Raw genomic sequence first — 13,511 nt, 5'->3', positions numbered from 1 at the left:
TCGCCATCGCACTCACCCGGTGGCGAAGGGCCGAGGGGGCCGTAAGTCTCACTGAAGCCACTCAGGACGCTACGTGGGAAGAGGGTCACTTCTCACGGGGAGGCCGGCAGCCCTCGCCGGGCGCGCCCCTGTGGGGCAGGCGGGGCGGGGCGGGGCGGGGCGGGCGGAGCGGGGCGGGGCGGGGCGGGGCAGGCGGGGCGGGGCGGGCGGGGCGGGCGGGGCGGGGCGGGGCGGGGCAGCCGGCGGCGCCTCAGCCGTTACGGGCCGCGCCGCGCGCGCCTCCCTTCGAACCCGCCGGAGGGGCGGGCGCGCGGCTTCCGGCCGGCCCGCAGCGGGTCGGCGGCGCGCAGGGGCGGACCGCGCGGTCACGTGACCCCGACGGCGGCGCCCCGCCCAGGCGGCGCGGCGGAGGCGGGGGCGGGAGCCAGCCTCAGCCCGCACCCCCCCCACCGCTCGTCCGGCCCGGGCGCTCCGGGAGGATGGTGGGAGCGAGATGAGCCCCGAGCCGGAGCCGCCGGCGGCTCCGGCCCGGCAGGGAGAGGGGGGGGAGGAGGAAGAAGAAGAAGAAGAAGAGGAGGAGGAGGAGGAGGTGGCGGCGGCGGCGGCGCCGCTGCCGCCGCCGAGGGAAAGCGGCGGCGCCAAGCGGGGGGGCTGCATCATGCTGGTGAAGAGGGTCGGCCTGAAGGTGGGCGGTGGCGGCGCGGTGAGTGCGGGGCGGGACTGGGGTCGGTGTGCTCGGCGGCGGGCGGGCGCCGCAAGCCCGGGGGGCGCCGCCGCGGTGCCAACAGGGCCGGGCGGCCCGTGGCTGCCAGCGCTCGCCGCGCCTCGCCTCCCGGCAGTGAGCGCCCAGCCGCCCCCGGCGCGGCCCGCGGGGCCCCAGGGGGCCCTGGGAGCCCGCTGGAAGCAGAGGTGCGGTGGGGTGGCGGGCTCCGCTGGCAGCGGCTGGCGGCATCTCGGGCCGGGCAGGCCCCGAGCGTCCCGCCGGCCGCGCCTCCTCCCTGTCAGCCGCAGGTCTCTGCCAGCCCCGGGGCATTCGTTACTAGTTTGCCTCGGGTAGAGGCGACTCTGGTAAGCAGGTGGTTGTAGACAAGTTTTCTTTAAACGTACGTAAATCCGAGGTTCCAGAGTTCTGGGAGGCGCCTCTTGGCGAACCTAACCTGCAGAGTTATCATGCAGCTTTAATAACTAAGCTCGTTCTGTTTCATCTCTTCCCACTACATTATATATTAAGATGTCCTTATGCAAATAAAAGGAGTTGGAAGGGAGTGGTCCGTGCACTCACTTGAAAGCGTCTGCAGGAGGGTTGTGTTCCTAAGTGTGGCAGTGGTGCGTGTAACTACTTCTAGAGAAACGTGCTTACAGTGACTTAAGCTTTTCCCTTTGTACGTGTGTGCCCACTGGATGCCTTAAAGCCAGATCTGAGATAACACCTCCTGAGCTTTCTGCAGTAGGTGGGGACAGGTGACTTGCTGCAGGCAGGATGGCCCGGACTAAGACGATACAAGCCGTCCCGTTTTGTTGCCGGTGAGCCCAGGGTATGAAATGGGAGTAGAGGAACCCAGGGAATGCACACAGTAACAGAACAGGTGATCCAGTCATTGACAGTTTTTGAAGTGCTACAGATACAAAACTAGGCAACGTCTTGCCGTGATAAATCTCTTTTGGCAGATTGAAATAACGTAAATTTTATTTGCCACCTGACACTAGCTGTTAATAGTTTTTTAGACTATGTTCATGTTTGGGTATTCCTGAATAATGTATTTAATGATAGTTTTCACATAAAATTAGATACGCTGTAAGCATTGCTTATGCCAAAAAATTTTAGAACAATATTAAGTTTGTTTCAGGGAGTCAATTATGTGCGACGCAAGTCACTTACTTTCCCACAGATCTGCTACTGGAGAGAGGACAGTTTACTGTGTTATGTTAATATGAAGTGAATGAACTGGTAATATATTTAGCTGAGCATTAATAGTGTAGTATTAATGTGATACCATGGCTAGAGCTCAAGAATGTAAAAAAATAATCGATATCAGTAGGTTGTCTCTTACTCATTGCTGATGAAGGAGTTAAGGTACTTTTAATACGTGATTAATCCAGAGAATAGGAAAAAAAAAGTTCTGTGGAATTCATTAATTAAATAAGTTATTTTATATAAGTTAATTCCAAAGTGACTGCTTCACACTTCTTGTAACTGACCACTTCTGTATTTGAGTCTTTCAATTCTCTTTTAGAAATGGTTTATGTTTTTCAAGAAGCAGGTTGGACTCCTTCAAAAAGTGCTATGGATGTCTGCTTTATGATATATTTGCTATTCCAGGTTTGTGTACAGCAGCTACCATTTTGGACTCTAGAGATATATGATGCGGTAACCTGGTCTGAAGTCAAAAGAGGTCTGAAGTGAGAATAGGAAAGTAACTGTAGAAGAGGCCCATTGACTTTTTAGTTAAGAAATGTAAGCTTTCGGTTTTATCAGCATGGATGATGGCATTATATAGAAGAAAACCAGATACATTTAAATATGAACATGGGGTAGGAAATGGAGACTACAGGTGGATATTTTTTTAAAAATCTGGGGACTTTCATTTTTTTATTTTTTGAAGAAGAATAAAACTCAAGTGGAAAATAAATCTGTAACTGACACAGGCACTTACCTGTTGTTTTTGGTTTTTTTTTTTTTATTAATGGGTGGAATGCTTGTTAAAGTCAGATTAAGAATTAAAATAATGCTTTTCAGTACTTAAAGTATGCTGGTTTATCGGTCTGAAAATTTATCTTCTAAGTGACATAAGTTCTTAATTTATAAAATTCTCAGCTTTTGCTTCTTGGATTTTTTTTGCCCCCTCCTTCCTAGTTGTGCCCTTAAGGGACTTTGTGTGCCTGTAATGCATCTCCTACAAGAGAGAAAGACTTGGGGGTCTAGCCTTACCTTCTATACGTTGGTGTAGGAGTAGTACAGTTATACTTGCATCAGCTTAGGGTCTGCTTCACAGTTTTTGACTGAACAGTCTGCTTCCTACTTTTTTATTGCAGTTCCTACACCTCCCTGTGACTCTCATGTGGCTGTCATATTGCTAGAACTTCTGTCTGCCTAGACTTTATTGGAAGAGCTTAGTAAAACTGAAATATGAGGGCCTGGATCATAGCTGTAGATTTAATTGTAGAGATTCTCTTTGATGTCAGTGGGAGTGTGTCCCTGGCATTTGAAAGTGGAAGCTTGCCCTTTAGGCTGCTGCTGAAGAAGTAAATAAATGGAAATTTGGTGAGCTGCTGCTTTGGTCTGTGAAGGATGTTTTAATTTTTATTCTGATTCTTTTGTCACATCAGATCGGTAGGACAAGTGGAAGAGTATGACCAAGTCTGTCAGCTTGCGCAAGGCTTTCTCTCTACTGCAGCTTGCAAATAACAAGCTTCTAGTTTTTGATTGATCTGTAACTAATTTGACCCTGTTGAATGCATTGGTTTCACTGAATTGAAGAACTAAAATATAAATGCTGAATGAGTGATTTTTTTATGAATTGAGTTACTGGCTCAAAACTACTAAGAACAATAGTATGTTTAAGTAAGTTCCACTGGAATTAAAGCAGTTTGGCTGTAATACCAGATTTCAGTGAGCTTGAGAAATTGAAGTAAATGATGCTGTGAACATTTTGTTACTGGTTATGCAGTCTTGTTCCATCTGAATTATGAGCTCTGGTAGTATAAAACTTAGCGTGACATTCAGAATACTCATACCATGTACTTCATTTCTATGCAACCTTTTGTCAGTAGAATAATGCCACACAAAGGAAGCTTTTTAGCAAAATGAAGTGCTGTACTGCCTAAATAAAGTGGTTTTATGGGAAAGTCCAGAAATGGGGTATCTCAGAAGAAAACACACATAGATACCTTTTTGGGAATTAACCATACGTTGGTTTCATGTTCTAGGAAACTATAAAATGCCTCAGCTATTGTGAAGTCCAAGACATCTGTGTTTTTTAGAAAAATAATGAAAGTAATCTGAAGGTTAAAACTGTACATTTGAGAAGTTTATTAGCCTTTATTCATTAACTGTTCTACACAGCAAAGCGCAACTGGTATATACCCCCCAAATTACAGTTTTTTACCCTTACTGCTAGCATTTTGGGGTTTAATACCTCATAAAAAATACTGTATGGTATTTTAAGTTAATTAAAAAGAATTAAAAAAATAATTTAAGCATGATTAAATTTTAATGAGACACTATTAAAACAGCTTTCAGTTTAGTAAGCTGGTTTCTTAAATTTCTTGCTTGTAGGATTTAAATTGAATTGCTAGTAGTAGGCACAGTGTTCAGTGTGCAGTTTGGGTATTTAGTCCTTTGTGGAGCACTGTTTTCTCACACACAAAAATTAATTTTCCTCTTAAATTTGAATAATTGGAGATGAACAGTGTTGCCTTCTCAAGGTTGCCAATGTCATTCTGATTCTTCCCATCACATTAAATTAACACTGAGTCTGAACTGTGAACCATTACCGGGAGTTACTAGCTGCTTATATTCATGCTGAGAGGGCACTTCTACTCTTCTGAGTTTGCTGTTACTGATCCTCCAGGTTCTAGCAATTTGGAAGGTTTGTGTGTCCAGAGAAAAGTGTGCTTGGCTAGAGCAATAGAAACTTAATTATATAAATAAGAGTTGATATTTTAGTACTGAAGATCCAAACTTAACTACTGGGTGATGAGCTTGAGTAATTATCTACCTCATGGAAAAGTGTGTGAATTAACTAAGAGTCTGTGTTTTTTAGAGGAATTTCTCAGTGTCCTATGTCTTTCTACATTTTAGGGTGAAAACTTCAGCCTGCAGTGTGGTGTAGTGTAATACACTGGTTATATATTATCTCTGTAAAAAGTAGTTTAATTAGACAACGCAGTACTGTCCAAAGCTGAGCTTTCAGAATGTGGGAGGGCATATGGTGATTGTTCTCTTGGATGCTCTTCCTACCCTTGATGGCCTCAGCCTCAGAGACTGAACCAGAAATGGTGTTTTACGCCCCTCAGAAGATTCCTGCATGGTAAGCTTGTCCAGTTTAAACTTAAACAGGAATGTGTTCCCGACAGGAGAATGATTTAGACCCTGAGAGTAAATTGTTTGAAGTGCCGTGCGATTTAAACTTGCTGCCTCGGGTCCTGCTTATTTTCCTGTATTTTAGTATGAGAAGACAGTGGCAATTGTTTTTTCTTCACAGCTTTCATGGCACTCCAAATTAAATAAATCCCAGTTGTATCTTTCTGCAGATGTTTTGACTGCAGCTTGGAGAAACCTACTTCAGATTTCCTCCCTACCTTTGGCAATGTTCTTTGTCCTTCTGTAGACCTCATGCTTCTGTGAAATAGGCTATTCAACAATGTGTATTGCTTGAAGCTTCTGAACAAAACAAGCAGTCATGTGTTAAGAGGGAGGCTTTTTACATAGATCTAATAAAAATGGTTACAAGACCAGAAGCAGAGGTTAACAAGGCAGGCACATCACATGTTTACACAGTATTACAATGATAATTTTTCTTAATCTGATATATTTTTGAATACGCTTCTGTAAACCACTGCTGAATGCTAAAGTGGTGTCTTTCATGGAACTGTTCTCTCTGTGTTCACATTCCTAAGTAGTAGTCGTCCTGTATGTGGATTTAAAACTGGTTTTTTTCATGTTTGCAGTGGTTAAATTTATCTACATTAATTTTAATCTGCCATTTAATCAGTTTTACCAATTCCATCAACTTCTGATGCTCTTCACCACTGCTTTCTAGCTTCCATAATGTGAATTGTGTTTTGCCATCAGTGAACTTTGTCACCTTGCTTTCAACCTTTTTACAGTTCAGTTATGAATATGTTGAACTATATAGGCACTAGGACAGAACACTGGGACACATCTGGTAACTTCCTTCTGCTGTGAAAATTTAAGTTTTTTTAATTAATCCTGCTGCTTTTGTTTTTTCTTTTTTTACTATTTTTTTAAGTTCCTGTGAAGAGTTTCTACCCTTTTCTGCTTGCTTTAAGAGCCTTTGGTTAGGCCTTTGAGTAGATTTACTTGAATTTTCAGAAGGCTTATTAACGTGGTCTTTATCCATACACATTCTTTTGAGAACTCCAGGTTTCTTAAGGCACAATTTCTCTTTACAAAAAAGGCACAGTATCTCTTTGCAAAATCTGTTCAGGCTTTTCCATTTTGAATGAGTTGTGGTTCTGATACTCTAGACCTGTAGAATATGATTTAGCCTAGCTTTTTCTTGGTAGAGTGCATCACAGTCTTGGTGTCCAGATCTGCTTAAGGTATTTCTTTTGTAAATGAAATCCAAGTTTGGACAACGTGTAAGCAGAATTGGTTATGATTTATATTCCAGCTCACAAGGCACAAATAAAATGCTAAAGGCTGTGATGGATTGGAAAGCACTTTCACTGATGTTGGGAGTATTTTTGCTGTGTGTCCAAATTACATGTCATGGACTGGGGTTTGTACACATAATCACTTGGTGTTTGCTTCTAGTGACAAAGGCAGCTAAGGTCTTCAGGATGCTTTTTGCACTTGAGTGAATTTTTGCTGGTTCCAGCAAATGGGGCATTTATGGGGAACAATTGGCATTAAGATGGTTTCTAAATACTTCTGTTTGAAAATGGAAGTTAGAAGGCACTAGAAGGGGCAGTATGCAATACTGCAAACATGCAATATACCTAGAGAGCTACCTGGGTAATACATGCAGAGAAAAGAGCATCCATAACATAGTGAGATGTGTTGGTAGCATAATATTTATGCTAGAATAAGCTAAAATGATTAAACAGTGATGTAGTAAAGCAGATCAGGAAAAGCTTGCATTTGAAATGGCTGAATTTTGGGGGGAAACTGAGAAAACTGCAGTGAAAATAAATGTCGAAGGGGAATGTGCTTTATAATTTGGCATGAACTTCAAGATCTGAATGATTCATACGTGAAAGCATGTTTCTGAAAATGTTTTACTGATTCTATTAGTTCAGTTCATAGTTTTCTTGAAAATATGAGAGTTGACACAGTAGATTGCCGTACAGGTGGTTGTGTAAAAACATGTAGCAATTAATTTTTGTAGGGGGAGAATATTGTTGTAGGTGTTTTTTTAAAAGAAAATGAGAAAACTCTTCGTGCACATCATTGTTGGTTTACATACCATAGAAGGACAGTGAGTGCTGTTTGCAAAGTTGCCCCTGTAGTGGAAGAAGAACAAGCAGCTAGCTTGTTCTTAGGCTCTACTGAGACACCCGACTGCCTTGTGGGAAGTAATTTCCTGGAGGAGGCTGGTGGGAGCGGTGGGGAAGGCAAGTTTCTGTGATTGTCTCTTCAGAAGTTCAGCTTGAGTTCAGTTGTCATCTGTGTGAGATATAATGGGGTTCTTCAACTGGAAAGGTAATCTGGGGAGATAGCTTCCTCCTCAGGGCAGGATCAGCTGTGAGGCCTGAGCAGGTTGCCCGGGTCTTTTCCAGTTGGGTGTTGAAAACCTCTGAGGACAGAGAACATGTGTCCAGCTCTGTGGGCAATGGGCTCTGCTGCATCACCCTCATGGGAAGAAAAAAGCATGCTGCGTTTATCCAATTGAGTCTGTTTCTTAATCTGCCTAGCAGGACTATATTGGCAGTCATCAAAATGTTAAAAGTTTGAGAAGTCACTCTGGAAGACTTTGGGTTTAGAACAGTGAGAAGTAGTTTTGTAATGAAATAAGCACATTGCTTAAGGGAAACAAACAGTTAAGCATGTTTGAAATTGGATGTTGAGGTGCTTTTGCAGCCATTTGAACAATTTTAATTGTTAAATTATAGGTTTGAATTGACAGATAGTTACCTAAAAATTGTGTGAATAAATCAATGCTGTGAATTCTAGCTTTTCTCTGGAGATCTGGAACTGGCTTTAAAATTGTGTCATCTTGTGGAGTGTATTAGGGTGAATTGCACTAGTGCTCCTTCAGATTGTCTGAGATAACGGTATTCTTACTGACACTACATGGCAGTTTTTTCCCCTTTTCTGTGACCAGTTCTTGCCAGCTGGATTTATGACCTTCACATCTTCTCATTGGTTTATTAATGTTCAACAGCTGTGTTCTGCTTTAAAGGAACACAACAGTTTGTATTACATCCGAGTAGTTCTCCCTCTTATCTTCAGATTAACTTTTGGGTTTATTCTGCCTCCAATAAAGCCAGAAGAAAAAGTGATTGTTAGAACTGGGTATAGGTGAAAAGAAGCACAGAAGGAGCAGAACTGTAAAACTGGAGAAATAGTAGATATTTTGTCAGAAGTTCTAGGGCTTCAGGTTTTATAATGATAACCTTAAACTTTTATTGTTAAGCATTTGAGGTTACGTAATGTTTTGCTTGTATTGATTATGCAAGTAACAGCTTGACCAGCAGCTGCGTTTGAAAGCAATTGTAATGTTCGTATGTAGTTTCTCAGCCCACACGCTGGACTGTCATATGAAGGTCTGTGTGGATAGAAAATAAGCCCATAACAGGTTTTAAGACTTTCCTGAGGGCACTTAATTTTTAATAATGAAAGCAACTTGTTTGTTGACCGTATCTGCGCTATTTCTGAAATTGTATTTAAATCTTTTTAACCATAAATAATTTAGTAGCTTGTTCTCATTTTGTCTAGTGCAGGAAGCCTAAAGCTCTTTGTGCTTCAAGTTTATAATGATTTTTTGCATGTGTGTCTCAACTTCATTCTTTGTACAAATTTCATGCAGTTGCGTTCTGTTGCAAAGCACTTTCTCAGTGTAGAAATGAGCCAGACATTACTTGTGGAGTAGCTTCATCTTAAAAACAAGTGTGAAGTGTTTTTAGAAAGCTCTTTGATTTCAAAATGAGTAAAGAGTTTTTACTGCTTTTTCATCAGTGGTCCAGGCTGTGTATGTGATCAATCATAAGCTGTTTTCCTTTCTTGAAAATAACCTGATGCTTGATTAAAAATTTGAAAGCTTTTGTTGTAAGAGTTTTTAGGACCTACAGAAAAGATGGGCATTCAGAAGTCCATTGGATGATGTCATTGAATTTTCCTGTTTGCATGATTTTACTTTCCTAATACAGCCATTTGCATAATTGTTCTTGAATTAATCTAGACATTTAGGGCTCTGTAAAGAAAACTGAAAATCGTCAACTAGAGTCTATGGGGATCATAGATAGGTAGCTATTAGTATGTCTGATGTGGAATACTTGACTTCATTTTAACAGGTGAATGTTCCTTTCAGGATTTAAATTCTACTTTTCCAGGTCATGTCTTGAATCTGAAAGCCCACAGAGATTTCTTCTTTTCAGTAGTTCAGTGCAACTATTTTTAAGCTGTGTGATACTGCCAGAAATCATTTGAAGACTATTTTAATCTGGAGGAAATACTCATTTAGGGGTAGTACAGCAAAAAATAGTAGTTTTGAAATGACTTCTGAGTAAAAAAAACAACCTATGCATGTCTTTTTGAGTATGCATTTACATCATCTTTCTGGTAAATCTCAGATCAAATTTACATGTAATAAAAACATAATAAAAACCCCCAAACACTTCAAAACTTCATTTTTAGTGTCATTAGAAATGTTTGCTGAACACAAACTGGAGGTGTATGCCTGTTCCAGAGCAAACTGTTGTGGAAGGGGACCTCAGAGTTCAGTGTAATCAGTGTTAAGTGCTAGTCAGAGTGACATACATCTTGGCAAAAAAAATACTCCTGAAATTGTTACCCTGTTACATTATGTAGAAGTACTTGCGGACTTCTTAGATCTTAGATAAGGAAGTTCTGCTCCTCCCCCCCCCCCCCCCCCCCCCCCCCAGTCTCCAGAATCTTTGCTGTTTAGAGATTTAAAATTGCATGGTAACCTATAGAGATATATTAAAAATGCTTGAAATTATCAGCCTCCCAGAGATACTATTTGATCTATGATGTTATATTATTTTCCAGGAGAAAAAGAACTGTTTTCTTCAAGTCCTCAAGTTTTGAAGCAAGCTGCAATGTAGAAAATAGTTTGAATCTTATTAGGTAGAAAAAATGCTTGTCTGGGTGACTTTTTGCTACAGGTTTTGATGAACTCTGAAATATTTAAATACTGTTAGAGATCTGAGCACTTAAGCAGTGCAGGCAGTAGGGATTTCTTTAAAAATCTTTACTATAGGCAGTTAGCTTAAATGAATCTTGTAATACAAGTGTTTTCTAAACCTGTAATTCCTGCCAATCTAGGTTAAAGTTACTGAGCAGGAGAGAAACACTGAATCAGTCTCTGCTCTACCTTTATCATAGGCTGTCTTGACTTCTTTTGGTTCAGTGGGAGACTCTGAGTTCCATTCTCTCCTTACTCTCCACCTGCTGAAATGACACAGTCTGGTTGATACTTGTACTAGATTATGTCTCTGCAACAGAATAATCCTGCATTAGTAGCTTGCGTAATGTACACAAGACGTATACTTTTATATTTTGGATAAAGTTCAGGTATGTATGGCCATACCAGGTGAAAGCATTGTACTGTTCCTTTCTAAGAACTCCCAGTCCTGTGGGAGTGTAATGGCTTTGGATTGGCTAGAAGCATTGAAAAAGTATTTTCTACAGGACAAGTGATAAGGAAAAGGGTAATTTTAGAACCCAGAAAATTTGTAGAAGAGCTACTGTGGCAAGGGGCACAGAAATGGAAGAAAGCAGAAGCTGCTTAAATGTGCATTACCCAAGGGTTCTGCCTGGTTCATCAAAACAACAATTCTGGATCTCTCATCTGGGATCCTGTCCTTGGATCTTGAACAGCAGCAGTTTCACAGCATCACGAGCTCTTCTGTAGTTTGTTAATTCTTCCTGGGATTACCTGTTGACCAGTAGCATAGCTCCTGGATCTCTAGTCCATGGGCACATACAAGCATGAAATCGATTTATCACCTGTCCACAGAAAGCAGTTGTACAGATGGCATAAGCTACCCCTTCCTTTCTCATGCTTTGGCACTTTCAAATAGAAAAATGGATGTTATTCTGATGGTGTGCATTGTCACAGCTTTGTTGGAACAGTGAAGTGATGTTCATAAAGCAGATATGTTCCGTTGCCACTTGTGGAGGTTAGTAGGGAGAGTTAGCACTGTTTGTCACGCTGCAGTGGAAGTGTTGTGATTAGTGCTTATGAGGGGGGAAGCCTAAAGGCCCCACTGGAGGTGAGAACAGTACAGGGCAATGTCAGGTGTGGGGAAAACGGTTCTCTTCAGCCAGCAAGAGTTTGAGGGAACAAACTCTCTCAAGTGCCCTAGAGATTTTTAGTAGTTTCGTAATAACTTTTCTCCACCCTTGTTTGGCTTGTTACTGTTCCCAGGGGCTTGGTAGTAGGTCATGCTGAAAGCTGGCTGTGCTCAAAATACATTTGTCAGAGATCTTTGCACATGTAACAAACTGGATATGTACAACAACTGTGTGTGTTTTTCTTTCTTAGCAACAAGGTATTGGCCGGCCAAGTGTATACCATGCGGTGGTGGTCATATTTCTAGAATTCTTTGCTTGGGGACTCCTGACAACTCCAATGCTAACGGTAAGTATTACTGCCAAGATGACAGCTGAGCAGTGATGGCAAAAGTTAATTTTCTAATTCCTAGAGATCAGGGTTTTTAATTTATTTTACATTCCCTGCTTACCTCATTAACTGAATTCCAGGAATCTTAACATTCAGCATTGCCCAATAGTAGTATACTGCAGCTGAGATATGAACTGCTGAAACACTAAAAGATAGTGAAAAATAAATTAGCAGTGCACTGTACTACTCTTTAGCTTTTATTTGCCTTTTAGAGTAAGATCATTTTAGTGTATAGATGAAGGTGTCTCTGGAAACTCTGGCTTTTTTAAGCCTTCATAGTTCAATTCATCTTCCAGTCATAACAACTGAATAAACTATACATTTCATAGTAATCTTTGTATGCTATTGTAGGCTGGCTGTTTTGTCAGCATGTAGTTTGAAGTAAAACATAAAGGCTTTCATGTAAGAATTAGATTTTATAAGTATTTAATCTGAAATGCAGTTTTCCAGACAAATAGATAATTTGAGTGTTTGGTAATAGGGTATGAATTCTTTCATCTGAGAACATTGGTCTTACTGAAATCAGGCCTGACTTAACTGAAGTCGTCAAAATGAGATAGTTCAGTTTTTCATCAGATAATAGAGCATTTTGAACACATGACAAGCAAGGGATTGAAAGACCTTGGAGTTGATAATTTTCCTTCCCCAAAATCCAAATAAAATCATCTACATAACTGTTGAAAGGGGTTTGTCTAACCTTCCTAAAGAGAATCACTGACCTTGGTAATGTAACTTAATAATGAAAACCATGTTAACAGCCTTCCTTGAAGTAGATGTCTCACTAAATGACCGTCCTTTCATGCTGTCTTGCCAGTGTCAACATATAGGGAAGCTTACAGAGTTGTTTGGGTTTTTTTTCTTAAGCAAAATGCACAACTTGTAAGTCGCCCAGGCTTGCCAGTTCTCTTTTAAAGGGATAATGTCCAAACAGTAGTCTTTAAAAAAGCCCTCCACTTTATTAAAAGTGTGTTAGGGGGGGTTCTTCAGTAGTTCTTCAATAGTGTATTCAAATTGAAATAGTTCCATATGAATTTCTATTGTTAGTCACATGCAGCTGAAATGTTAGTTCTTGAAATTAGTATTTATCATTGTGCTGTGTCTAATAGGAGTGTTCTGAAATGCTTCTATTGTAAAGCTAAATTCTTATTTTGACTGAAGTATGTGGATTCAGTACAGATGTGGTCTTCAATGTCTTGTGCTTTGAATGCTGTGTCCCTCTCATGTGGTCTTGAATACTTGAATAAGAGGCTGTTGCATTGGACTGAAAACAGTTTAAAGCACTGAGTTACAGTAACGGTGTAACATCTCAGAGACGTGTAGATGACTTCAGTGTTCTTGAGGTGATCATCTTTATTTGTAATCAGCTTTGCATACACTGAAAGGCTGCTGTTTGTTTTAAATAATTTCAAATCTGGTTTGATACTTTCTCCATTCATACCATAAAATCAGTGGTCAAACAGGTGCAGAATTGGTTTAAATACCTAAACAGAACATGAGACCAAAAGGAGGAAGGGGTGTAAATAAGCGGAATTATCTGACCAGTAGTTAACATAGGAACAACCACTTTTATTAAACCTATGATTTGAGGATCTCAGTCATTCTTGGAAAACAATGCGGATACTTTTTGGTGACACAGGTATTGTGTTTCTTCAGGCTAGTGGCTTTGTCAATATGCATATAAATAATTTCTGCAGTTGTTGGCATTTATAGATAACAACAGCAAATTATTTTGAAGTGTGTGTGCATACAGGCTCCGATCATTGCAGTAACTTTTTTAATTGACATAGTAGCACCTATGAATCCTTTTAACTGTCTTTTACATTTGTGGTAAATCTGTTTAGTGTAGATTAACTTGCTTGCCCTTGAATTGAGACTGCTGGTAAGGCACTTAAATGAATTCATAGCTGGACTTAAAGCATACGTGAAATGCTCAGAACTGTTAATAGTATTTTTAAGCAT

General features: G+C 40.9%; 1 protein-coding gene across 2 annotated transcripts in view; it reads left to right on the top strand.

The window, feature by feature from the left end:
- The first annotated feature begins 389 nt into the window (after positions 1–389).
- LOC308057006 (hippocampus abundant transcript-like protein 1) overlaps positions 390–13,511 on the top strand; it is a 31,852-nt gene continuing 18,730 nt past the window's right edge. Inside the window, exons 1-2 of one of the 2 annotated variants that reach the window (XM_080373073.1) lie at positions 390–685; positions 11,415–11,510. In XM_080373073.1, coding sequence (XP_080229199.1) covers positions 494–685; positions 11,415–11,510 — 288 coding nt within the window. In that variant the 5' untranslated portion in view covers positions 390–493. Of the gene's footprint in view, positions 704–11,414; positions 11,511–13,511 lie in introns of both variants that reach the window. The other variant, XM_080373072.1, reaches the window with a different exon arrangement.

The sequence above is a fragment of the Falco punctatus genome (genome assembly GCF_963210335.1).
Source record: "Falco punctatus genome assembly, chromosome: Z".
In the NCBI taxonomy this organism is placed as follows: domain Eukaryota; kingdom Metazoa; phylum Chordata; class Aves; order Falconiformes; family Falconidae; genus Falco; species Falco punctatus.
The sequence above is the reverse complement of the archived record's forward strand: the minus strand, read 5'-3'. Positions and strand labels throughout refer to the sequence as shown.